The 27,094-nt window shown below is 35.9% G+C and overlaps 1 protein-coding gene across 11 annotated transcripts in view; it reads right to left on the reverse strand.

Moving 5' to 3' along the window:
* The window catches only part of DNAH5 (dynein axonemal heavy chain 5), a 157,888-nt gene that overhangs the window by 86,582 nt on the left and 44,212 nt on the right, over positions 1-27,094 (reverse strand). For 7 of the 11 annotated variants that reach the window (XR_012623466.1, XM_074826033.1, XM_074826075.1 and 4 more), the window contains exons 12-27: positions 24,473-24,580; positions 23,650-23,735; positions 22,544-22,868; positions 17,777-17,983; positions 15,973-16,144; positions 14,544-14,689; positions 12,238-12,400; positions 11,513-11,755; positions 10,501-10,691; positions 10,319-10,418; positions 8,819-8,955; positions 6,731-6,932; positions 4,967-5,202; positions 2,640-2,858; positions 1,873-1,935; positions 662-900 (exon numbers count right to left, since the gene is read on the reverse strand). Coding sequence is in view for 10 of the 11 variants with exons in the window: in XM_074826033.1 (XP_074682134.1) it covers positions 662-900; positions 1,873-1,935; positions 2,640-2,858; positions 4,967-5,202; positions 6,731-6,932; positions 8,819-8,955; positions 10,319-10,418; positions 10,501-10,691; positions 11,513-11,755; positions 12,238-12,400; positions 14,544-14,689; positions 15,973-16,144; positions 17,777-17,983; positions 22,544-22,868; positions 23,650-23,735; positions 24,473-24,580 (2,837 nt within the window). In the remaining variant the exon portion in view is untranslated. The other 4 variants (XM_074826022.1, XM_074826057.1, XM_074826039.1 and 1 more) reach the window with 3 other exon arrangements.

Consider the following 27,094-nt stretch of genomic DNA (forward strand, 5'->3'; position numbering starts at 1 on the left):
CCATTGACTGATAGCTGGGCAGACACCTACATGCTCCTCCTTCAAGGAGTGTAGCTGCATAATTCTAATGTACTTGTCCCAGCAATCTTTAAAAACAACTGAACCACTTTACACCTTGATTTCATCTTTTGGTGAGGCTCATGATATGCACTGCTCTGTGCTCCAGAAAAAAACCCGTTCCTTAGAACACGCATGTTCAATTCTTTAAATCATTTGATTCTTGGTTTGATGAAAAGTTCAGCTTCTATGCATTCAATATATCCCAGTTAGTAGGAAAACTATTCAGCGATTCACTAACTTGCCTTAGACATCTAGGGTGAATCTGTCTGTCATGAATAATAATATTACAACAAACAAGTGAAATTTCCCTTCATTAACAAAATAAACAGCAATTTTAACATATATTCTAATCTCATAAAAAAAAAAAAGTTAACCAAGAAGCTCTCTAAGGAACAATAACCCTCAACATTTAGAGTCTAAAATGGCTCCTTTAATTTATGAAGTTGGTAATGGATATATTTTTCAATTAAAATTCACATTTTTCATGTTTCAATGAACAAACTCATGCTCAGATACAATTGTCAGTGCTAACCATTTATAATCATATTTAAGAAGTAACAAAACTATTTTAGGCATCTTGACCACAGCAGCAGTTTCTCACCTGTTCTGAAACTCCAGAAGTTCACTGTTAATTTTTGCAGTGTCTAATTCTGACCAAAGAATATCATAGTAGCCACTGACTGTGTCAATTACATTGTTATACAGATTATAGAGTTTCTGTAACAGATTCAGTTGCTTCTTTATTTCAAGCAGCTGAGGATACTGAGTAACAGGCAAACCAAAAAGATCTTCCCCACCAGTATAAGTAATATATTTCCGAAGAAGATTATCAAATCGATTCTAAGAAAGAAAAAGGAAAAGATTAAATTAAATAACTCAATATTCAAGGTCTAGCATTATGCTTGGATCTGCATTAGTGATTAAAATCCAGTAAATACTAGAAAGATATATAGAAGATACTAATAACTTTCACTGTCAACGGTTTTATCAACAATTTTCAAGAGAAAGTAACTTCTAGTTAGCTTGGAGGCACATCTTCAGAAGTTGACAGGGAGACCTTTACTCCATGTGGCACAGTGATAGAACAATAAATGCTAAGCTTGCACGTGAAAGAGGTGGAGCACAACATACAAAGCAAAGAAAGGTGGATGCAACAAATTCTACCTCTCCAAGTATGCTGTGCAATTCTTTTATTGAAGGGTTAAAGTAAGAATTACTACTGTTTAAGCAGCAAAGGAAAAAAATTGAATTGTCAATTGCAATATAACTGAGGGAACGTAGTAGGACGATAAATGAATAGCACTATGGGAAAAGGAAAACCTTTAGAAGTCATCATTACAGGAATAGAAATTAATCATGGTACAAAGAAAACTTTCAACAGGCAAAATAGTCAGTTTAAATGGAAACCTTTAATACTATTAAAAAAAAAAAAAAAAAAAAGGAGAAGGGAGAAGACTGGACAGAATTGTATTCGTGGGGAAAAGACACAATAATGAACATAAGAATGGCCCACAGCCAAAAACACAACTTGAGAGTAGGCTCTCATTAGAATACTTGATGCTAGTAATTATTACTCATTATCTACGCAGCCTTTCTCTTAGCTCCTAAAAAATCTAATTTTAACCAGCGTTCCTTGCAAATGCATAAAAAAAAATACCAACTCAGCTTTCATTATGTTAAAACAGACTTTGCCCCATCAGTAAGCCTATGTATCAATGAGAATTAATTTAACTACTCTGCTTCATTCTCAGAGCCTTCAGGTGTTAGTTTACTTGTAATATGTATTAAGCAATATCTTAAAGCTAACAGTACCTGAAACATAGTAAGCCTGTCACTGGCTTCCTGAGGCTCTAAACCAACCACCATTGGCCCATTCTAAAAAAAAAAAAAAAAAAAAAATTTAAAAAAATAAAAAAAATATACAAGGGGTGAAAATAGCCACAACTTATTTCTAATCAGCATTTTCTGCAGGATTCCATCCCTACATCAGATAACAACTGAACCAGGACATCACAGTTATCTACTAGAACTAGCACTTTATTTTTAAAAAAATAAATAAATAACAAAAGCAATCAATTGTCTTTATTAATACAGAATTTTTCATAATAGTGTAAAAGCTAGGCAATGATAGCTCCTTTTTCAAGTAAAAATCAGCATTACTTAGAAGATGGTGCAAGACTGGTTCAGCTTGTCTCGTTTATATTCTACTGAGAAAGAACATAAGAGCTTAAGTCATTTGTATTTATATCCAACATCAGAAAACACTTCTTATGTTCTAACATAATTTCTCATTAATCCCAATCTTTACATTTGCTCATGCTAACTACCTGTTTATCATAAATCTTAAATGTCTCAAGTCTTAATCTTTAATAGCTGATCACCAGCATTACATACTTGAGTCACATACAAAAAATAACCAAAGCCTGCCCTGCACTGAAACTCAAATACCACATTAACAACAGTAGACATAGTATTCAGACAGTAGAAGCACATCCCATTAATTAGTCAACTCCACAATCTTTCCATGCTCCCACTGCCCCTCAAAAGCTCCTCAAATACAATACACCACAAACACTTGCCTGATCATAATCTGAATAGAACTGTGCACAGTCTTCAGTAAAAGTTTTCACAGCTCTAATAAGCTCTCCTCTGAAGTTTGGCTGCAAAGCAATGAGCTCATTCTGCACTTCATTTGCACGGACTAGCAGTTTTTCCCAAGTGTAGTGCAAACAGTCCACCTTCTCCGTCTCTTCCTTGGCCACAAGTAGACCATATTTGTTTAACAAAGCATAGGATTCCTGTTGGAAGGTTGGATCAAGATACACAAAATGGTAACTGAAGTTAATTTTACACATATATGTATGCTAACATTTTAAATTTTTAAGAACAGAGAATGATTTGTTAAACAATCTGTTTGCACAGCAGTTATCACAATCTGGCAAACCAATATCAAACTGGAAGAAACATCAAAATGAAAACTAGCTAGTTCTCTTTAACTCCTTACCTTTCTCATAGCATTCTGCTTTCTGATAGATTATTTGCCCTAGTGCAATCTACCTCTCTAAAAATCTATTTTCAGTTAAAGTACTTCTTAAGTCTACAGGTTTTAGTTTCATTTCAACGAGAATATTTTTCTGATCCATGTCTTCAGTTATCTGCTATGACCCAAGCTGAATATTACAGATGAGCCATGAGAAAGCATCTAAGCCTTCAAGTAAGCAAAGCAAACAAACTTCTATTCCATAAAGACCTTTAAGCCCTACTTCATGTTTCCAACAAAAAAGAATTAGGAAACCACATGAAAATTTGCCACAACTAATATGTTGCCACTATTTCAAATGTTATAACTATTCATCATTCAGAATGAAGAATCTACTTAAAAATCTACTTAATGGCCCTTTGTTTTCTCAGAACACTATTCTCCACCTGTGCCACCAACATACAAACACCCCACATACTGAAACCCTTAGTCAAGTTTCACAAAAACACAACTGAAATTCACTTAACTGTAAATTAGCATAGCATAGGGTAGCCATGAATCTTGTGGCATAACAGTTTCTTCTGAAAATTTTTGTTTAAAGTGGAATTATTTCCATTTACATCTTCCAGTTTCATCAAATTGCAGACAAATTGCAAAAATGGAAACAAAACTATCTGTCTACCACTCCATTATGTGGAAATATGTCAGCCTCCATTTCAAAAATTTGAAGCATGACTCCTTGTGCCTAGGCACTCAAGGCTCCTGCTTGCAGAATTGGAAGCTTAGGCCTTTGCCTTGGCTCCACATCACATTGCAAACCAGGATAGGTCTTAGCAGGAACTTCCAAAATGTCATCTCCTAAGTGATCCCATTACCTATGACAATTTCACAGAAGGTTCCAGCTGCAGATATGCTTTGCTTTTCAATATAAACTATTTGTCCTATTTTTGTTCCTTCACACAACTAGGGAGACCCTCACAGCTTGTAAGGCTAAGAGATATATTCCTTCTTAGCTGTATTCTTCAAAATATGGAAGGGCTCCTACTCATTTCCATTATTTGTACATGCTGCATTCCATAATTTAGCTCAGCTCAGAGAAAACAGAACTGGAAAACACAGGTGCAAGACATTTATCTGACAGCAAACACAGTTTTTGCATCTCCAAAACAGAATATTAGACTTGTCAACATTTGGTAAATAAGAATTCTGTGTTAACTTACCTTAATTTAAAACAATAAGGACACAAACCTGACAATAAAATTATGGGCAATCAGGAATCACAAACATGTCTTAGGAAAAAAAATACTCTACTGAACATCTAGTCAATGGTGCATTTTGCCAAACTATAGTATTCTTAAATCCATACTCTGGTCAGGAATGCAGAGAAACAGTTACTATGTGTTTTTAATTCTGCCATTTGACCAGAAGTCCCTACATTGTAAGATGTTCAATAAATGTATTCTAGTAAGTGAACTTCTTTAAAGAAGTTAATTGTTTGTGTTTATTTCAACGCATGATATAGCTGATAAAACAATCACTCTCACACAATCTCGTAATCTGCCTAACATTAGCTTTCTCCTCTTCTGTAGGCTAAGCTAAAAAAAAAAAAAAAAGAAAAAAAGATGAAAATCAATGCTTTTCATATGCAGACTCCTTCCACAAAGTACCAAAAGCTTTCTTGCATTAAATATTTGTATTCTTATTTTCCTCTTACTTAAAATCACTCCATTTCTACACTATTCATTAAACCACCTCTCAACTCAACAAGTTTACATTTGTCCAAATCAAAGTTCCACAACAGGTCTGCCACCCAACATTTAATACATATTAAATCATACCTTTTCAAAGTGCACTGTTAAGTTTTAACCCAGAAAATAATAGCTCTGTTGAAACAGTACCCATACATGCAGCATCCCTGTTAACTACCTCAATGGGCCCAACTTGAGAGTCTATGGAGATCTGTAGTTCTCTGATCTCTTTTAAAGCTGACATGGCTATTCTTATATCATCCAGATCCTTGATGTGGCGATTTAACTTCTTGCCAGTTTCCTCTATAAAAGCAAAAATTGCTTCCATCTCTGTTCGGTACTTCTTATTACAACGACACCCCAGCAAAGTTATCCAGGCTTTGATTTCTGCTCTTAGTGCTAGCTTCAGATCAGCTAAAAAAATATTGAACAACAAATAGATATTTAGATATTGTACGTACTTTTTAAGATGTACTTTTAGTCTTTTTTCAATATGTGTTCTCATTACTCCCAGTTCTGGTTTTTCAGTCGAACAATCCATATACAGAAAAGATGAAATCACATTGACACCTTTGAGTGGTTTATATGATTGCTTGCAATTCAGGATTGCTTTCCTCTTAATCTTCTCAGAATATACCATCTTTCCTACTGGAAAGATGAGGCTCAACCTCACACTTGTCATCTTGTTCATATATCATTATACACATTTCTGTCATACACATCACTAACAAATTGGTTAATATTCTCATCTAAGTCTAAAGTCTTTTCAAAAATTTATCTTTAAAAGAAATAATGTGACAGAGAAATGTAGAAGTCTGATTATGGAAGCTGAAGAAACAGAAAGTTTTATCTGACATTTAATGAAACCAAATGGTCCATCAACCATTTAATTTTTATAAGTTTTATCTGTAGCATCAGTGGAACCAAGTGATGAATATTTAGAGAGAAAATTGAAGTCTTGCTCAGTTGCGGCCCAATTTTGCAACAATTCAGTCCATTTCTCTAAAGGTCTGCCATTAAATTCAAATTTCTTCCTCACAGTTCTCAATAGAAGAGTCAAAAATAAATACCAACACAAGCATTACATAAAATTTTAGCTAGATATAATTTCAACCCTGTTACCTATTTATTCATTGTGCTGATTTCACTTGTGTGTATTCCTTTTTACACAGTGCTTCTTTTCTCATGCTTAGCTCTTGCACCTGATAGTCTTTTTATTAAGTATCAGAACCACCTCACATCCACTGAGTTTCAACAGCCAGCCTGTTTCTCTAGTTCTTTGCCTTATGATATAATCCAAGACATTTGGTTGACACTCTTTCCTAATGAAGAAAACATTCTGCTTCCTCAGATTTTATTTTTTCCACTGCAAAACCAGTTGCATGCATTTCATACAGTCCATCACAGTTCCAAACTGGCCTTTCTGCTATACTGATGTAAAATGTTTATGCAAAATTTAGTTAGGTGATGTGGAACTTGAGCTACAAAAAAGTAAAGATTTGAGGCCTGGCTTTCATGGCAAAAAGGGAGTCAGCAACAACATGCATGTTTCACTTAACTAACTGTGTTAAATAGAAGGCTTTTCAGCTGTCTCATTACATGCAGCCAGGCAAGGAGAAAAGTAACATAAACGTATCATCTAACTCCCATAAAATATGTGCCTATGTGGGTCAGTGACAGAAGGACAGGCAAACATCTACCATCCACCCCATAAGTGAGCAGAAGTACCCAGGTGGGGGAAAAAACTCCAGCTGAGCCCCACAGATAACCTTGCATTAGTGTTTTGTTTGCATGCATTTACAGCCAAAACAGCAAGCAGCCATTATCTCTCTCCTTTCCAACTCTAATCTAGATCACCCATCCAAAACTAAGCACCATCTCTCCTTCCCACAGGAGACAGAGAGTATATGTCTCTAGAGAGAAGTGGAAAGCTGAACTCTACCAGTGTACAGTGCAACAGCTCCCACGCAGATGTATTCAGGCTCAGAATTGATTTTCAGCTCCAAGTCTTGGAAATGTAGAATTTCAAATTCAAAATCAGAGAGTAATGGGTTTCTCATCATTAATTTATCAATGATTTCTTCCTTGTCCCTCTGCCATATATGGTGGTAACAACTAAAACTCTCCAAAGCTGTAAGAACTTCCTGAAACACATTAGAAGTTCAAAAATTCTTAGCGTTATATGTATAGCATATATGTAGTTTCTTAGCATCCACTCATTAGAATACATTAAGAACTCCACAGTGGAGCATGTTGCATCATCTCACTAAATAGAAGGCTGCTGGTAAATTTATGCTAAAGCAAATTCCATTTGCAATCACAAGCCTTGCCAGGAACTGTATGCTAATCACATTCAATTTGTCAAATGAGTTACAGTATTTTCCAATTAAGTGATTCTTCAATCAATAAAATCCTAGGAATCAGTGGGAAGTAAAATCCTCCTTTAAGACAAGGATACAGTACACTTGTCCTTCCCTACCACTTATTGGACTAGTGTCCTTGCTTCGGCAGGGATAGAGCTAATTTTCTTGAGCTGGGAGAGAGCACAGCTGGAGTGCAGGGGCCCAGATCAGCCATTGGAGTATTCCATATCATGTGATGCCATACTCAGTATATAAAAGGAGGCGGGTTCTCTCTCCCTTCTGGTTGGCGTGGTGAGATTTTCAGTCTGTTCGGGATCACTGCAGGGGTGGGCTGTGTGTCAGTTGGCAGGTGGTGAGCAAGCGCATTGTGCATTACCTGTTTGTACTTCCTATTATGATTTTGTTACCATCACTAAATTGATTTTTTTATTTCAATCTACAAGTTTTTCCTTTTTGTCCCTCCCCTATTTTAGCAGGCAGGAAAAAGTTGGTGATTGGCTGCCAGCCAAGTGCAAACCATGACAATTAGCAACTGAAACCTGAGCTCCAAGGCCCAACATAACAAGAACAGCAGTAACGCAATTCATTCTCAAATAATGAAGTTATGAGACAAATTTTTTTACATGTATGATGTTGGTGATGTTAACATTAAATTCCACACTCAATTCAGGTATCTTTAATTTGAATATCATTTAAGGAGTGTGCAACAGAATTATTTCTCTGGTTCTCGGGAGTTCTGGAAAATGTAAATGAGAGGTAACTGCTATGAAAGATAATCCACAGCATAACTTATAATAAGCATAGTGCTTGCAGGCATCTAAACCTGGCTAAATGATAAAAGTTTCCAATTACAAAATATTGAGTACCAAAATTCCAAAATAATTATCCACCATTATCAATTGCACCTTAGCCTTCAGCACAAGCCTGTACGTCATTATGCTATGCTTTAGTACCACTGAAATTACAAGGCTCTGAGTCGAAAATTTCCACCTGGCAAGGCTCCATTGTGAAGTTGGACTGGTCCCAGGAGGAACTGATGCAGAATTTGCCAAAGAAAACATCAGTTTGATACCTACAGTTTACTAGAGAGTGCATAGAATAAGAAAATAGCAAAGAAATTATGCATATTCCTTAAACTATCTCCTAATTTTCAGTATCAAATCCTATGCAGCACTTTACAAATGCCAAGCTGATGGCCAGTTTTCTTCCAAAAGTCTTCATAAACTCTCCATAATGGGCCAGAAGTCATGCTGGTTTCATTAGAATTTCTATGTGAATAAAACTGTATTTAACACACTTGTACAGTTACTACCAGTTCTATATTGTACACACAACTCAACTATATCTAGCATTTTTCATGATGTTTTACCAATTGGAGATATGTTTTTAATCAGATGTAAGTTTTACTAATGTAAAAGTATTACATTACTTTATGTAATACTTAAAACATCATAAAGTTTTGAGCAGAGTACACTTAACGCATGTTACATTTTCAAAGCGCATTTCCAAATTTGAAGCCACATGTTTTCTGTCCACCATCCTACACTTTTTCATTCATATGATTAAACACTGCTTCAAATGCCTACCCTTACTGCCCAAGGATATTAAAAGTAATACATTAATATCCCTTGGCTAGTGATATTAAATTAACATCTTGACTGTCTTACCCTTTTTGTAGAATTAATAGCCGTGCTGAGTAAAGATACTAATTTAATAATTTCTTTGTTCTCTGAAACACTCTTGAAGTAGTTCTGGCTTTGCACCGGATCAGACAAACCGAGTGATGCTCCATCTGACACACTATCTATAAAGGCAGATTCAAATACAAAATCAGTTTTAGAACAGACATATTTTTTAGGCCAAACAAATTCTTATAGACAAAAACTATGACCTATTTTTCAATAAGCATGTATTTTACAGTTAAGTGTTCTTGCTAATCAAAAAGGCAACTAGAAGTCTAGGTGGCCAATACAATTGCCACAAATTCATAAACCTCTCCATTTTAGGAAACTTGTTCCATCTAGGTATTCTATTAAATTTGGAACAAGTTCCACTCCAATCTTTCAAATATAATCTTTCTTTTTCTCTCGCCCCTCCCCAAGGTTTACCCTGTACACTGCACCTAAGTGATTTACTGATATGTCAGCACTGAGCAAATCCATAAATAGTTTTATTTTCTGAAATAATGTGGGGTAGAGCACAACTGATAATTTAAAACACCAATTAACATTAAATCTGAGAAGATGATCATAGCCAGTCCTCAAAAGGAAAGAAAGATATAAGGAAGGTCCATTAGTTAGTAAATACCCACAAGACTGAATTTACCATCATTCCTTATTTCATCCAGGCAAGAGAAATTCTTAAGTTTTGAAAGATCAATTTCATTTCTTAACCAGTTCAAGTATTACTTTCCTACTTTTTAGACTCAATGTATTTTTGAAGTACCTGAAGTACAAAGTAGAACAATTGGGCTTGATTCGAAACCATTTCAGAGAAGAAAAACCCAGCAACCAAAGATACCATCTTAAATTGCCTTGAATTAATGCCTTCACTAACTTAATTCCATGTCTGATCACAAAACCATTTAAGTTAAAATCCTTTTAGAAATTTTAGCCTATTCAATCCTCTACACAATCCTCTCTCGACCACTACTGCAATTTATATAGACATTTCAATACCAGGTTTTATCTAAGTTCAACTACCCTTCTTAAAGGATTTTTAGCACAAGTTCTAAGATCCCATTTGAGCATGCCAAGTTACAAACCACATTGGAAAATCATGAAAGATCTTTTGTGTAGCAATAGTGACTATAATTGTTTTCCAAACTCATTCAAAATTTCAACTATGTTGCCCAAGCTGGCACCCTAACAGCTTTTCACCTGCTGCAGGTAGAACCCAAAGCAGTACAACTCTCTGAGAGGCACAAAAAATGCCTTTATTCAAATCCACACAAAGACAAGCATCTTCAGGCAAGCCTGGTTTCTAACCACACAGAGAAGCTCTGGTGTTGCTATTATATCCTATTTCTTCTCCAGGGTAAATTAAAATCTATGAAGTCTTTGTTCTACTGCTTTTGATGCATTCTGTATTTAATATCCTTTAATACATTCTGTATAAATCACATTTACCTAACATTCAAATTGAGTGATGTCAGAGTTTATCATTACCATAGATGTTTTTCTTTCCAGTCTCTTTCATTCCATCATCAGAATCGCTGTCTCTGCTCTCACACCACAACACAGCCACTTTTCTCTCTAACATTTTCTTCTGTGGAAGAAATAAAATTTCATTTTCTATTTGCAGTAGTTTTGAAACATTAGTTTTAAGAAAGGCTGTTAAAGACACAAACCTTGGATATTCTCTCCTTACTCCACTGTCCAACTCCTTTCATTACTTTCACAATACTATCTACAGCTTTATTAAGCGTCTGCTGTACCTCATCCAAAGAGGGTGTCATGACGATATTAGGGATAGATAGGTTAATACTAGTCCTAATTATAGGATGAGCACTTCTTTTCTGCTTAGGAGCATTGTGATTTTCTAAATGAAAGACAAAAAAAAAGGTTCTTATGGTTGTTCACATTTTTCAAGACATCAAACTAGGTATTGTAATGATATAAACCAATAAATACATCCTAGTATTGAGTGTAATTTCTTAAGGAAAAAAAGATTCCTAAGTAATTTACAAGACATATTGGCAAAGTCTATAGCAGCACAAGCAAAAACTAAGTGCCATGCTATTTCTCTCCATGAAGCTCTTCTTCAACTTGTTCTGTGCAGCTAAACTCTGTCTAGCAGAAAATTTTGTTATCTGGTCTGTACTCCCAGTCAGTCTATTAAATTGGGCACAAAAACTTCTTAGAATCTCATAATATTGTATGCCTTATATGCTATAGAGATCAAATACAAATGCCTTTATTTTTGTTTCTTAAAATTATGTAATAAGAAAACACTTCAAAAGAGTGTCCCATCATAATGTATAGAAAGATCTGAAGGTAATTGGTAAGAGAAAGAGAACACACCTCTTTCTCTATTTTTTTTTTTTTTCATATAGTTTTAGGTAAAAGCCAAGGTCAAAAAGGTAATCATTTATCAAGTCCAGCTCCAAATATAATATCTGGCTTCAGAACAGTACAGTCAGTCCTAAGAGAAACAGCATTGCAATGACACTTTTTTTCCTAAAGCGCAAAAAATTATTTTGGAAATATACCATATTATCAGTTGTGACTTAAGACAGTTTATTCAAACTCCCTTTTTTTTCCCCTCTTTTACATATGTGACTATTTTTTATAGTTCTGGGATATTACATTTACATTTTTCTTTTCATAGGCTAAGAAAGCAAAGTACTGCAATATGGCCACCTAGTAAATTGATGATGGAAGATGCATGGATGCGCTTGCGTATGGTCTCCAGAGTGTTTCGAGTGACTTTCAAAAGGGCATCAATATTACAATGATTGAAGTAGGAAAGCAGTTCATTGGCTTCTTCTTCTAATATTTCTAAATTCGTTCTCTTCCTCTTTGCTGGAGGAGACAGTCCAGCCCATATCTCACTGGAATTGCAGGAGGAAGTCAAGCTTTTTGATCTTATTTCCTCTTCTGTTGCTAAAACATCATAAATCTAGTTAGTTAATTGACTTAAGGTACTCGAAAACACAATAAAGCAACACCTCCACAGATATCTGAAATACAGCTCAATTTTACAGAAGTGCAGATTATAATCATTTGTAATCTGTACCTCAATGTAACAGTCCTTTTACTCCTACCCACCTTCTTTACTCAGTGCAAACAGGCATCATTATCACCCAAATTTAAATATTATTTCTCTAGGAAGTCCAGCAATTAATGAACACCTGTAAACAGCTGCTTCCATGGCATGAACATTTCAACATTCAAGTTAGACTGAAAATATTAACTTATTTTGCAGATGATAGATGATTGCTAGATGATCCGTTATCCAGGCAAATTCAAACAAAAGTCTTTAGACATTAGATACTGATTGATACTTCAGTCATGTACAATATCCCCCAACACATACTATCAGCATGCAAAAGAAACATAAGTACAGAGCTACAGTACAATCTTACCTGTATTTTTTCCCCTTATTTCACCAGTGAGTACAACTGACTTCCCATCTTCTTTTCTGACCTGTACCTCAGTGTCAAGTAACATGTTAATCAGCTCATTAGCAGCGTCTTCCACCAGTGAACTTTTTAAATGTAAAGTCCGAGAACCTTTTACACAGAGTTCCTGTTATCAAACCAAAACAAACATATGCTCTTATCTTCCTACTTCTCATGTCTATTTCACGGTCATATCAACCTTTATTAACACAAACATCAAGGCTTCAGATTTGTGAAAACCAAAACCAATACACACTATTTTTAAATTGGTTTGTTCCAAACTATTTAGTGTTGGATTCTCTGTTGTGCCAAACAAGACATCATAAATGTCTTTCAAAACTGCTGTGGCTTTTTTCCTAAATCACATGACTCATCCATAGTTAATATCATGACTCAATGTTTATAAAGCCTAGTTCCATTAAAGGGCTTCCAAAATCAAGTGCTTCTTAATTTTCTTAAATTTCCAATGTAGACATGGAAGATTTAACCTTTCTTTTAATCATTACCATTTCACATTACTTGGCTGTTCCATACGGAGTGTTAGCAAATCGTATTTCCCACTTTGATAAAATCTATCAAAAGCTGTATTTATGATTAGAATGAACAAGAAACTTATTCACTTGGGGGAGAAGGAATCAAAGAATGAGATTTAATTCAGAAACATATTATTGTGCATTTTTTTCTTTAATACCGTAAAATTGATCAAGTATGCTTTAACCAACTATAATTTTTAACTATAATTGCCTTTTAATTTTCTTCTTCCTTTTTATCACCTATTTCTTTAAGCTTAATCAAACCTGGCTACCTCTGTTTAATTAAAAATCAATATTTGGAAAAATTCAGCCATTAGCATGATGCAGTCATTTCCAATTCTTAAGACATAATCTTTGATATTCCTAATGATTCAGTCTAGTTGAGAGAGAAGCCAGATCTGATTTGCAATATCAGCTACTAAACAAAGTACTCTGGGGTTTTTTTGACATTGTAACTATTTTTGTTGCAGCAATTTCTTTGGAAAATTAAAGACACCTGTTAGGTGACAGAACTTATTTCTAGTTCCTTCTAATTAAAAACTACAATAAGCTTACAAACACTGTTACTATTTTCATTGTACCCATAACTGGGGCTAGTATACCACTTACTCTGCTAACTCAAATTGATTGGCTATTGTGGTCTTGTAGTTGCTATGTACCAGTTCCAGTTTTCTTGCAGAAGATCAACATTAAGCAATATCAATTAGCCCACAATGCTGAGAAGTTTTTTGTGCTCACTCTCACATATATTTACTTTAGTGAATATATGTTTTAGTACCAACCCTATCAGGAAAGCATCAGCAGGATCAACAAAAAAAAACCTATGGATTGTGAGGCTTACAAAATATCATTCATTCCATAAAATATTATTTTAGGTTTTACTTTGTATTTAGCAACAAGTTGAGCTGTTACAAGGGACAAAAGAGGAAAGGCCAAAACGTTAAGTACACTAAGAGAAACAAAATTTTCCTTTGTGGTATTTATTGCTACAGGAGGCCAGGGGTGGGGATTATCTACATGATCTTCTACAATCTTTTCCAAAGCAGTTTATTTCAGAAGAAAACACAAGTTAGACATGATATCCTAAAATACCAGAATATCTCACTACTGCCTCATAAAAACCATTCTGACATTCAATTTTATTATAGTTTAATCAGCTTTCTAACTGACTAACAATTTACATGCTTACACCGTTAATCCTCCTCAACTTAAAAGTATTTTGATGGGGTGAAGGATGGGGGTCTTCCTAGAACATCTTCACTCAGGTATTCTGAGTATATTTTGCACATCCTATTACCAACTGAGTACAGTTTCAGTACACAATCATTTCCATAGTATTTGCTCTCCTGGGCAATGAAGTGCACTTGTTATGGAGCTATTCACAGGCATCAGATCAGCAATTCCCTTATTTAAAGGCACTAACAAGCAACAATGACAAAAAAGACACTATTCACAGAGGAAAAACATTTAAGTTGAATGATATCAAAGCATAGAAGAAATAATCATACAATAGTTGGCTTGACATTAATAAACTCAGGAAAGAATATCTCAGCTCAGACCTCTGCATTTGGTATTTTTGTTCCTTTTTAAGGTTCCAGGCAATCAAGTGGGTATTTCCTTACTTCAGTTTCCCACACATGCTTCATTAATTCTGCACTGTTTTTATCTCATAAAAAAGGGAAAATATCTTAATTCAAAGTCATTGAACTCTTCTTTATGAAACTTTTATCTAATAACCTTAGTCTTTTGGAGAAATTCCTCACAGCTCAGTGGTTCATCTTCTGGCAACTTACAGAGTGGCACTCTATTCATTTCTTGAAGGACAGCATCAATACGAAATTCAACCAAGTCATTCACTCGATCAAGCAATAACTCCAGCCCAGCTTTTGAAGCAAACAGAAGATTCAAGAAAAGCTTAAAATTTTGAAACAATAGTCCTTGCAGATTCCTGCTTAAACTTTTACTTCAACATACTCAATTTTATATGAATTCTACAACTTAATCATCTTACTTCAAACATCTAAACTTCTATGGCAAGGTTCACCATTGAAATAATAATTAATTTTTTGCATAACATATGTTCATCTAGCATATACTCTCCATATTCTAAAAGATAATAGGCATAATATTATAAATACATATAAGGTGAGCTTAAAGTATATGCATTTCAAGCAAAGACATTAAAATTCACCTGAGGTCCAGGAATACTTCTCCTTCTCCTATAGCTTGGATTAGTTACCACTTGGAGAAACTACTAACAACAGAAACTTCTGACAAATAAAATGTCTATCCTTCAAAAAAACGTTGGAAGCCAGATAAGAGTTAACAGAAAAAAATCACTAGAATTTTCACAGTTTAATAGCAATTTGCTTTCAATGCTGAAATTGAAATAGCAACAAGGTGTCTGTTCCAGACTCAAACTACTTGTATTATCCAAATTTAAATTGAGTGTAAAGTCAGGTTAGCATCCAAAATGCATTTTAATTTGACATTTCAACTAAAGAAAATTCCCACTATAACTGCTTACATCATTTCAAAAAACAAAATCTGTTTGATGTAGGAATTAAGCTGAAGCAAAAGGAACTTGGTATCTTCAGAAACACTATGTATCTCAGTGGATCTTGTGATAATCTTTTGAAAAGACTACAAGCTCATCTGTTTTCTACAGCTGTTGTCCAAGAAATGCGTGCATTTGTTCATTAGTTTCAAGAGACTGATGTTAAAAAAGAGGTTAATATGAAAAGCTACTGAGTGGAGACAGTGCCAACTCAGTCAAGATAATATCCCCTGAGAACTTGTTTTGTATATTATAGAAACAAAAGGCAAGATTAGGAAAAGTCTGAAACTTAGGAGCTCTTTTAAAAAGTAGCTATCATTCTTTGAATTCAGAATATGCAGGACCTTTTTGCACACTATTTAATGCTTGGTTTAATCCTAACTGCCATCCCATCCATATTAATAAAAATTTGACAAATATGTGAGACAAACAGAAGGTGTTGATATAAAGCAGAGGTTTCATGAAGTACAGGACAGGTGAAAATTCTTATCTTTCATGTATAAGTCAATTAAGTGCAAATCATATAAAGGGTAGTAAGCTTCATAATATAGCTTGCATTTGTACAGAAACAAATAAGCAGAAGTTAATGGAAGGAGGCAAACGACTTACCTAGCTTGTAAAAAACTGTATTAATATATTTCTCAATATTCAAGGATGTCCAAGTCAGCAACGTTAGTCCTGGCTGGATAGCATCATCTACATTTGCTAACTGAGGAGCCATCAATCTTTCAATAGGGTGTTGTATTTTCAGTTTAATTCTTTTATATTCTGCCAACATCATCTGAAATAAACAGAGAATGAAAGCATTAGTTAATATACACTGATTTAACCTCTTCATGTACACATACTCATCACAACTTAAGAAAATTGTTCTGGATGTACATCACTGAAATTCTTAAGAAACAATAGCTAATTGGCAGAAGTTCACTATTTGTTGCTTTTTGTAATAATGCAAGTGCTACTTTGCATGGAAGTTCTTTGTAGATTGTACTGGTTTTGGTTCAGGAGGAGTTAATTTTTTTCATAGTTGCTCATACTGTGCCATGTTTTAGATTTGTGATCAAAAGAGTGTTGATAACACACCAATGTTTTCCCTGTTGCTGAACACTGCTCATACAGCATTGAGACCTTTTCTGCTTCTCACCCCACCCCACCAGTGAGGAGTCTGGGGACTCACAAGAAGTTGGGAGGGGACACAGCTGGAACAGCTGACCCCAGCTGACCAAAGGGAGATCCCGTATCTGTGGCATCATGATTGAAAATAAAAGCTGGGGGAAGAAGGCGGAAGGGGGACATTCTGAACTATGATGTTTGTCTTCCCAAGTAACTGTGATACAGCCTTGCTTTCCTGGAGATGGCTAAATACCAGCTTGCCAATAGGAAGTAGTAAATTAATTCCTTATTTTGCTTTGTTTGCACATGTAGTTTTTGCTTTCCCTATTAAGTTGTCTTTATCTCAACCCACATGTTTTCTCTTTTAACCTCTGGATTCTCTTCCCCATCCCACTGGGGGAGGTAAGTGAGCAGCTGTGATGCTTAGGTGCCTATTGGGGTTAAAATACAACAAAGAAAAAGTTTTGCAAATTTCAATCTCTAAATGCATGTTCCAGGAGACAAAAAGCACAAGGAAAAAAAAAATGCATCTAAGTCAACTGTTCAGCACTTTTATTACACCAGCCTTACCAGAATTTTAATGTGGTATTTGGTTTCTAATGAATCTTTAACCTGCTGATCTAGTTTCACATGATTTGCAAAAAATAATCCTAGCAATAACTTTATGACTTAATATGACATTTCTTTCTCATTCAGAATCAAGTAGTCCTTTGAAACTATAGAATCCTTTTCTTGAGTCTTTGAGAGCCTTGTCTGTTCATAGGCAGAAAATGTTCCAAAGGATTTAAAAGATGAGAGAAAGGGAAGTTTTAGTTTCTCTTTTTTAATCTATTCCACAGACATCTGTGTAAAACATTGATGCAGAAAATATGCTCCTACTCATTGGATGCTTTACACTTTTTAAAGGCATACCACCTGTTCCTCTCTCCTAGCTATCCTCTCAGAACAAAGTGTATCCAATGTTGACTCCATTACTGGATGAGATATAAATTGCTTATCATTTAGAAAGCAGGGAACAGAGCAAAGCATCCTGTAAGCCTCCTTTCCCGCCCATCCTCATCTCTTTCCCAAGCTCTGCAGAACTTCCCTAAACCCATACATCTTTGAACTCACTTCCCAGAAAATAAGACCCAAGGAATTCTTTTAAGAAGCACCTCAAGACAGTCATAAAGATAAAAAATAGATTTGCCTATGTTTACTTAACATAATAGTTGATCTTCATTTTTTCTTTTCCATATGTATAGAATCTAGACATCTTAATGTACACTACATATACATAAAATAATTAAAATAAACCCACTTGCAAATTGTTGACAATCTTCTTATACCAGTCTCTCTTATGTTGAATAATACTTGCAAATGGTGGAATTTCAAGGCACATGTAAACCATGCAATCTGTTTCTCTGATTAAAGTTAATATTTGAGGGTCAAAATTCACAAATAATTCTCCTGTTTCTGGAGCTTTTACCAAGAGAGATGCCTGAAGTCCTCTTTTAGTTAATTCAATCTGCAGAAAACAAAGTCATAATTCCTGATCAGACAAGCCAATACAAAGTATTTTGCTTTGGACATAAATATCACTTTGGTAGATACTAAAATCAGGTATTGCTGACAATAATGATGGATATGGTAATCAACAATGAAATTTTATTAACATATTCTCTATGTTCCCAAATACTAAACAATCTTCTTTCTCCAACAGACATTTTTCTGTTGATTCTCGGATATCATAAACTGCCTTCCACAGTCCAACATCAAATGCAGAGCCATAGACTTTTTTACTTCAATCCTCTTAAATCTGAACTCTCATTTCCTTAAAACCTATTGCACACTCTGCAATAAGGCTGCAAACAATCTCCTTGATGAACTGAATTAATCTTAGATAACTTCTTCAATATTTTTTGAATAAACCTATCCTCATTTCTCCTTTCACTTGTTTTCCACTACCTAACAGACATACCATGCTCCAACCTTAATGGAACTCCCAATTATATCCAACCTCTGGGCAATTTTTTAAAAATACTAAAATTAATGTTTATTACAGATTATTTTTTTAATTCTTAAAAAGGAAGCCTAATCACACTATTGGTTTAACTGCCTTAGTTGAATATTAGAATACCATTTGTTCTCCATGTGATTAGAACAGAGAGAATTCATAAGACCACCACACGTGGAAAGTTTGGTTGACACCAGGAAGAAGTCATGTGCTAGGTAGGGAAATCTTTCCTACATGAAAAACTTCGCTGTTATTCGTATTTTCCAGTTGCCCCTTTGCTAACATAATTTTATTGTTTTTTTATTCACTTCTCAAATTTCATGTATCACATTACATTGAGATGGAGCTTGGTTTTAAGCAATAGTTTCATCACCCATTGATTTCTTTCAGTGTACTTTATTCTTTTTTTGTGAAACACACACTGAAAATTTGCACCCGCTTTCAATGTCTAAAATATAGTTGACTACTGCTTGCTTCAGTTGTATCATGTATTAGAATGAAATTTTACACAACATTTTTCAAGAAAACATCTGATCAAGTTTTGTCAGTGAAGTTGTCATGCTCTATCTACTAGCATCAAAGTCACTCAGCACAGATGCCTTAAATAGGAGCTGAACTTTTTTTCTGCAAAGTTCACCAGCAAATCTTACTGTACTCTTCTCTGAATTTCAGATTTGTTATTTCCACTATCAATCTCTTCCTCTCCCATTTATGGGTTTTTTATGTAATTTTCATTATTAAGATAACAGAAATTGCTAACAGAAGTAAGGGGTACATTGAAGGAACAAATCTTACACTGTCATAGAATTATAGTAACTTTCACACTTACTGGTATTTTATTATTTTAATACATCCAAGTTGAACATCATTGGTTATAGCACAAATAATAATGGCTTTAAATCTTAAGCCATTAAAAAAAAGTAGATAAACAAGGTGGTAACCATCCAGTAACCAACAGGCAAAAGCCGGGGGGGGGTGGGGGGGGGAATGTTCAGAAATATCAGAAAGTGCTACTAAGCTTAGTATTTTCACTGTACAGAAGACTAAAAAGTAGTAGGAGCTACAGCCCTATTTCTGTTGCATTTGTATTCCCCACACGACATTTGCCCTCCTCTCATTTTTCTTTTGTTCAGGAGTAGAGCAGGAGCTCCACCTTGTGTTCTATGATACTCATGTCCACATCCATCTGCACTCGTTATCTCAAGAAAAGAGACCACTGCAGTAGTCACATTTTTTGCCATACATGGTAGACAAGTGTGTTGATGTTAAAGTAGATCCAGTCTTCATGTGTTTTCAAGGCATGTATGCTCGTTTCAAAAACTTGAAATAGTGTTCAAATTCATCTCCCTTTGTTCCCACCTAATGAGTGTAAATTGGAGCAGGCTCAGCAAGTTTATACAGCTGCCAAGTGCGATTTGACTCTGCTATAGCAGAAACCAGATGCTTACTTTTAGCACAGATCAGATAACAGATCACAGGACCTCACAAAGCAAGGCACCAGTTCAGGGGAGATGCCTTGGATGTTTTGTAAAAGTCCTTTTGCAAAAGATGAAAGAAGAATGTACTTGACTGCTCTGTCAAGTCATGGTACATGTCAGAAAACCTGATCACTAGATCGTCTAGCCGGAGGAGACACAGGTATCTCCACATCCTCCTTAGTCTTTATAGATGAGACAGGGAATATATCTTAAAAGTGCCCAGGCAAGGACATGATATCAGCAGCAGGTAGAATTCAGTGAAAGCTATCATCAGTATACTTGGTACAATGCAGGTATCCACTAAAATGCAGGTATCCAGCACAACACTGGCATCAAAACAGAGACTGAGTCCAACATAGAAACACTAAACAAATGACAGAGGCTTCCTGAAGTGGTGCTTCCTCTTCCATAAAACATGATGGATACCAGCTCTCTGTGAAGAGCACATGAATCAAAGACAGGCTTCTCAAGTTATCAGAAAAAGCACTTGAAGTTAAAGACATTTCTAAGTACAACAATGGCAATTTTCATTACTGCCCAGGAGGAAGACAATTATACAGAGGTCAATAGTGCCACACTTAGATCTGATGTACCTGAAATATAATTTATAATGAAAGCACAGTTGAAGTAATACTCTTCAGGTTCCTCGATTCCAAGATGGCAGTCAACACCAGATTAATCATCAGTAACATACAGAATCACAGAATCATCTAGGTTGGAAAAGACCTTGAAGATCATCCAGTCCAACCATTAACCTAACATTGACAGTTCCCAACTACACCATATCCCTCAGCACTATGTCAACCCTACTCTTAAACAGCTCCAGGGATGGGGACTCCACCACCTCCCTGGGCAGCCCATTCCAACACCTAAAAACCCGTTCTGTAAAGAAATGCTTCCTAATATCCAGTCTAAACCTTCCCTGGCGCAATTTGAGGCCATTCCCTCTTGTCCTATCGCTTGTTACTTGGTTAAAGAGACTCATCCCTAGCTCTCTGCAACCTCCTTTCAGGTAGCTGTAGAGGGCGATGAGGTCTCCCCTCAGCCTCCTCTCCTCCAGACTAAACAGCCCCAGTTCCCTCAGCCGTTCCTCGTACGACATGTGCCCCAAACCCTCCAGACCAATTTTTCTACAACATGCTCTTTGACAAGGCAACAAAAAAACTGGAGGTGGAAAATATGCCAATAGGATAGTAGAAACTTGCAGAGATGTCAAGGCTATAAAGTAGTCCCTGCAGAAGCCATCTGACAATATGAAAGTAGTTGGAGGTTCTATGTACAAAACCCAAGTGGGCAAAATCAGTCAAATGAGATTTTGAACTTAAGGTAAACCATGTTTACTGAAGAATATTCAGACTACAAAGTGTTGTGCCTTACCAAATGGCTGGTTGGAAATGAAATGGCTCTGTACTGGGTCTGGCTGGGATGGAGTTAATTTTCTTCATAGCAGCTTGTATGGTACTGTGTTTCAGATTTGTAATCAAAACATTGATAACACACTAATGTTTTAGCTATTGCTGAACAGTGCTTGCACAGCATCAAGGCCTCCTCTGTTTCGCACTCTGCCCCCTGAAGTGAATAGATTAGGGGGCGATACACGAGAGGTTGGGAGGGATCAGAACCAGGCAGATGTGCTGAAATAACCAAAGAGATATTCCATGCCTTATAATATCATGCTCAGCAATAAAAAAGGAGAGGCAGGGGTTGAGGGCGTTAGCCATCTTTTGTTCTGGAACTGGCTGGACAGTGGTCTACCCACTCCAGGTGGTGAGTGATTGTAACACTTTTGTTTTCTTCCCCGCTCCTCCACTTCTTTACTTACTAAACAACTTCTTATCTTGACCCACAAGTTTTCTTGCTTTTACTTTTCCTTTCCTCTTCCCTGTCTCACTGGGGGTGGGTGGGGGAAGTGAGCAAGCAGTTGTGTGGTGCTTAGCTGCCTACCAGGGTTAACCCACAGCAGACTCAAAACACACTTGTGTACTGAGTATGCTATTAGTTCTACAGGATGCTCCATCTGTTGAGACTGGATGCTTTCTACATGTACCCATGGATTATCACTCTAAACAAAATCCATATTGTCCAGACCAGAGGAAACCTCCGTCTCTGCTTTAACCTTAAGCTAACCAGCTGACAAAACTCCTCTCTGCACACAGGATCTTCTTGCACCCGAGTCAGCAGGACATGGCAGAGATAGAGGGGCAGCTAAGACTAACACTGAATCTTCATTATATATTTCCATAATAAATATTTTTCATTATAACTTCTTAGTTATAATGAAGGTCTTTCAATTGCTCCTAAATTCAGCTACAGGCAGTACAGGTATTGTTTATTAATAGAATCGCTTTCTTATAAAGTACCTTTTCTTATTCCGTCCCTCGTTTAAGAGGCATCCTAAATCTACAGCTTAGCATAGCTGACTACTGCTATTAACCAGAGATTCCTTCACACTGCTGTAACCCAGTGTTTCACTGAGGCCTGAAACAACAGGAATCCAATCTGGTCTGTAAAGCTAGATGTTATTAGTCTACCAACAACAAAAATCCACCACATTTTTTTAAAGAAATACCCAGATCAAAATCAGCTCTTTTACCTGGTGAAGCCATCCCCTGTGGTAGATCACCTCAAACTCCATAAGAACTTTTGCTACTTTGTTGTAGTTGCGGATTATACGCTTGCCATCTGGTGTTTGCAGAACAGCCGGGTGCTGCTGGAAAGACTCCATGGGCTCCTGGATCCTACGGAATAGGTGGCGTGCCCACAAGATCTTACCAGCTATCGGAGGCAGATTACGTGCCAGTGGAGGGTCCTGCTTCTGCCTAGTGTAGATCTTACAGACTGTTTCTATGTCATGACCATAGTTTTGAAGTATTTTCTGATACTTTTCATCAATGCCAAGGTTCGGGATTTGTAATCTGCTTAGAAAAATAATAATCATTAAAAAAAATCCTCTCAGTACTTCTGAAATTCTTCTGATGTATTGTTGGAAAATACAATCAATCCCAATTCCCTTGCATTCTCTAGAAAATAACTACTTTAGCAGCAGAGTTTTCGCTAAAGCTTGAACAAATGCTGTCACATCCTGATTCCCAGCAACCAAAATTTAGACCAGACAATAAAAGTTTCCAAGTAAGCCTACACATTTTCTGTTTTGTCACTGTTTCCAAACACTGAGCTAAAATTATGTGCAGCAAACTGTAACCAAGCCGACACTAGCAGCGTACTTCATTAAACACAATATTATAAGAAAATTGATGCAATACTAATGAAAACTGATGCAAGACTGAGCCTGCTTTGCGACAACGTGAATCTATCAAGACAAATTTCACTGTTTCCCAATAGAAGCATTTTAGTCTAACTGCACTGTGATAACAAATTAATGTCATTGTTCAAGGTCAAAGCTAAGGCAAATATGCTAACAGCCATAAAGTATTCCTGTACTTATCCTAATTTTGAAAGATGAAGTTCAAAGACTGCTTATATTTTGCATTTTTCAATACAAAATATATGTTTTTTATTTACCCACACTGATGAGAAGACATCCCTTAAAGCTGAACAGTTGAATGAGAGGAGGTTGAGTTGATTTTTGTTTATATTTAAGGACATGTCTCCTGCTCTGCTCCTCCCACATCCCACCATCCTCAAAGTGTTATTTCCATTGCCTGGCAGAATTCTAGCAAACTAGATAGGACATAGTACCTTTCAAATTTCTTCAACATACTCAGTGCTCTTTCAGTGTTCAGAATATTTTCAAAGGTAATGTCCATGAAAATCCTTAATTGATCCTGAAGGAGAGCAAACAATTCTGCAGCAGAGAACTATGTAAGGCACACACCTCAAATATGCCAGGTATTATTTGACAGGATTTAACATGCACTATATTAGAACATAATTTGTTTATGTGAAACTAACCTAAATAAGTATCAATTTTCCCCTTCTTCCTTCCCTCAAGAGTTAAACAAAATACAACCAACTTTCAAGGCATTTTTTTTCCAAGTTCCCTCTGTAGCTGTGCAACCAACAAAAGCTTTTGTACCCTCAAATGTTTCACCATGCTGAAAGCCCTCAAAGAATGCTTGCTTACCTCTTTGGCAGCCAAAGTGAGCCAAGCATTTATTTTAATTTTTTTCTTCTACACATACCCTTTCCTTCCACCAACTTGTGATTTCAGAACTATGGGAAAGTTATTTATCTGACTTATTTGTGCTATGCTCCCATTTACCCAATGAAATCATCAATTTTTGTGTTATTCTTGTTAGCATAACTTCCAAATAAAGTACAGTAATGAAAAATCCTTTTGTTGTGGGCTCTCAAGTCCCTTTCTAGCCTATTCCATGAAACTGGTCTGAAAGTCAGATAAAAAAATGCAAGATTTAAAGTAGAGATACATTAGAATAATTTTTCAATTTCAGAAAACAAACTTTGCAATTTGCATAATTTGTTTGGTGATAACTCAGAGGTATTTTTGTTTTCATAAGGATTCATCAGTAAACTAAATTATTATTTGAATCATAAAACCTACATGAAGATCTTTTATCGCTTTGCAAAACTCTTCATAGTCTTGGTCAAAATCAGTCTTCCGTTGATCCAAGAAATTGTAATGCCTTTTCTTCATGATGTCAACAGTACTCTAAACAGTTTCACAGAAAAAGAAAATTATCACCAAAAATTGTCTTATCAAGAAGACTTACCACACCAAAATATTTAGCACAACGGGCCATGCACATTCACATTTTACCTTTGCCATTAGTTACCAGTATTTGCTGAGCAATATAAGCAAACCACTTAAACGACATATTTGCAGGAAATGAGTTGGTGCAATGGCCATATGAATTTCATTTATATTATTCACTTCTGTTTTAAGTCAATTAGAACTGACAGAAAATTCAGACTCTTGCTTTTCATCAAAGACATTTGTTATCCATTAAATATTTTCTTATGCAGAGGTTCATTATTTCCATTTAAAAGTTAAAGTTCAACATATTTTCATATGTTGAATATGAATATTTTCACATTAGTATTTGCCATGTCTTTAAATTAACTGATTCCACAGAAAAACAGACTATTCAAAAGTCACAGTAAGATGAAGCATATCACCATCCCAGTAGCATCTCCCTTTAGCTGCACACACAGTTCAAGTATTTTTAATGATGAACTACTGCTCAACATCGTAGTAGTTTACCACAGTACAGCTATAAAGCTCAACATATTTTCCGCACAGCAGACTTCTACCATTTTATTATAAGTCAATTGAACTTCAATTTTATTGCTTTGCTGTAAATAAAAATTTCATCTTTTCTTCTAAAAACAAGCAAATCCTAGATAACAACCAAGTGGTAAAACATAAAGAACTGCGACATAATAACTTGGTCCATGTCAAATACTTCAGCACCTCAATTTTGTCACTGTTATAAAAGTACTAACACTTTCTGCCCTTTATGCATACTATCCAGAACCTTCCATGCAGTATTTCCTACCTAAGTATGTATAATTTCTCCTTACACACACGCATCCCCCAAATGAAATTGACTTCACAGTAACTGGGTCCTGCACAAAGCTCTTACTTTAGGACTTGAGTGCTGCAATGGATAATGCGGTATATCTGTATAGAGTTTGCAGACTGCCTCACAGTCTGGGCTAATGATCACAGGTGGCTTTTAAATACAAATGCCCCAAATAAATGAGATGTCTGTGTTCCAGCATACCAAAATAGTATCTTCATAGCATGACCTGAAAATTCTCAGCAACCTGAGTTGCTAAGAAGCCTGCTGGCACAGCTCTCAGTGAAGGGAGCAATATTTAGAGCAGCCCACGCCTATTCTGCCCATGTGGAATAGTCTTGGACCAAGCTATCCTTCCAGTTGTGCCCAGGTTTCTTCTCAGAAGACCACAGAAGAGAACAAAGGAGAAAACTGGCTACTGCGAAGGATGCAGTCAAATAATCAAAACCCCAGACTGCAACAGGGAGTGAACTGAACTAGGATGGACCATGGAATCCTCACATTTTACCCTACAGTTATTTAACTGAAGCAAAGCAATGTACTCATGGCCATAACAAAAAGGAAAAAGACAGGGAAAAACAAAGTAGAATGCCGTATTTGCCTGTACTGCCACTGTATCACATGCGATCTCTAACAGCAGTCTACAAACTCCACACATTGAATACTTCTGATTTATTTTAATATTTATAAGTACCATAATTATGATACTGCATTAAGAAAGATATACAGTAGGGTAAGTTACCTCAGGCACAGTAAAAGCAGGGAAGACTCTACTTGTTAGATAAGAAAGATAATCTTAGAAAGAAGGAAGGAAAAGAACATGATTTAACATATTTATATTCTTAGAAGAGCTCCTTGTTGTTCAAGACTAACTTCTACTAAATAAGAGGACCAGGACAGAAACATGAATAGGTTTCTTCAGCAAAGGGACTTTGCTGTTACAGAAGAAAAAGCCTAAACTCGAAGAGCTTCCCAGATCAAACCAGCTAAGTCCTTTCTCTTCCTCCCTTACCCTAAAGATAGCCATCTGTGAATTAACTCTTTCTTATCTCATAAAACACAAAGCTGATAATTGTACTCTAGATCTAGAGTATGGATTTTAAGTAAACCTAATAATCTGTTTTGCTGGAATTATTTAGCTGTTTCCTTAAACAAAGTAAATCTGAGAGTCCCAAGTTTTTTTAGTTTTCTGGGTATTGCATTTTTTTCAAATTACTTATTTCAAGAAATCAGTTATAGTTGTTTGTATTTATGCAGCACAGAAATGGAACTGGGGCTTGTTTCACCCTAAACTGCAAGCAAAATCTGACTGCAGCATCAACCACCATGGCAACAGATCTGGTACCTCTAGAATAATGGGCAAGAGATTAATACAGTCTGCAATTTTGGTCACAATACACTTTCACATTGCTAGTAAAACATCTGTAAAGACAGAAACGTTGCACTTCTCGCTTTTTCTCCTGATCGTGACATAGAACCATAGCTCCAGTTACTCCTGTTAAAGTCCCCTCATTTTGTTGCTTTTTTCAATCAACTTTAACATACCTCTTTCACATGTCCACCTGCCCCTTTTCATCTTGTCTGCTCGCTTCCCCAACGATCACATATTTACATTGCTACTACCCATTAATTTTAGCACAACT

Source organism: Strix aluco, chromosome 1 (genome assembly GCF_031877795.1).
Source record: "Strix aluco isolate bStrAlu1 chromosome 1, bStrAlu1.hap1, whole genome shotgun sequence".
In the NCBI taxonomy this organism is placed as follows: Eukaryota; Metazoa; Chordata; class Aves; order Strigiformes; family Strigidae; genus Strix; species Strix aluco.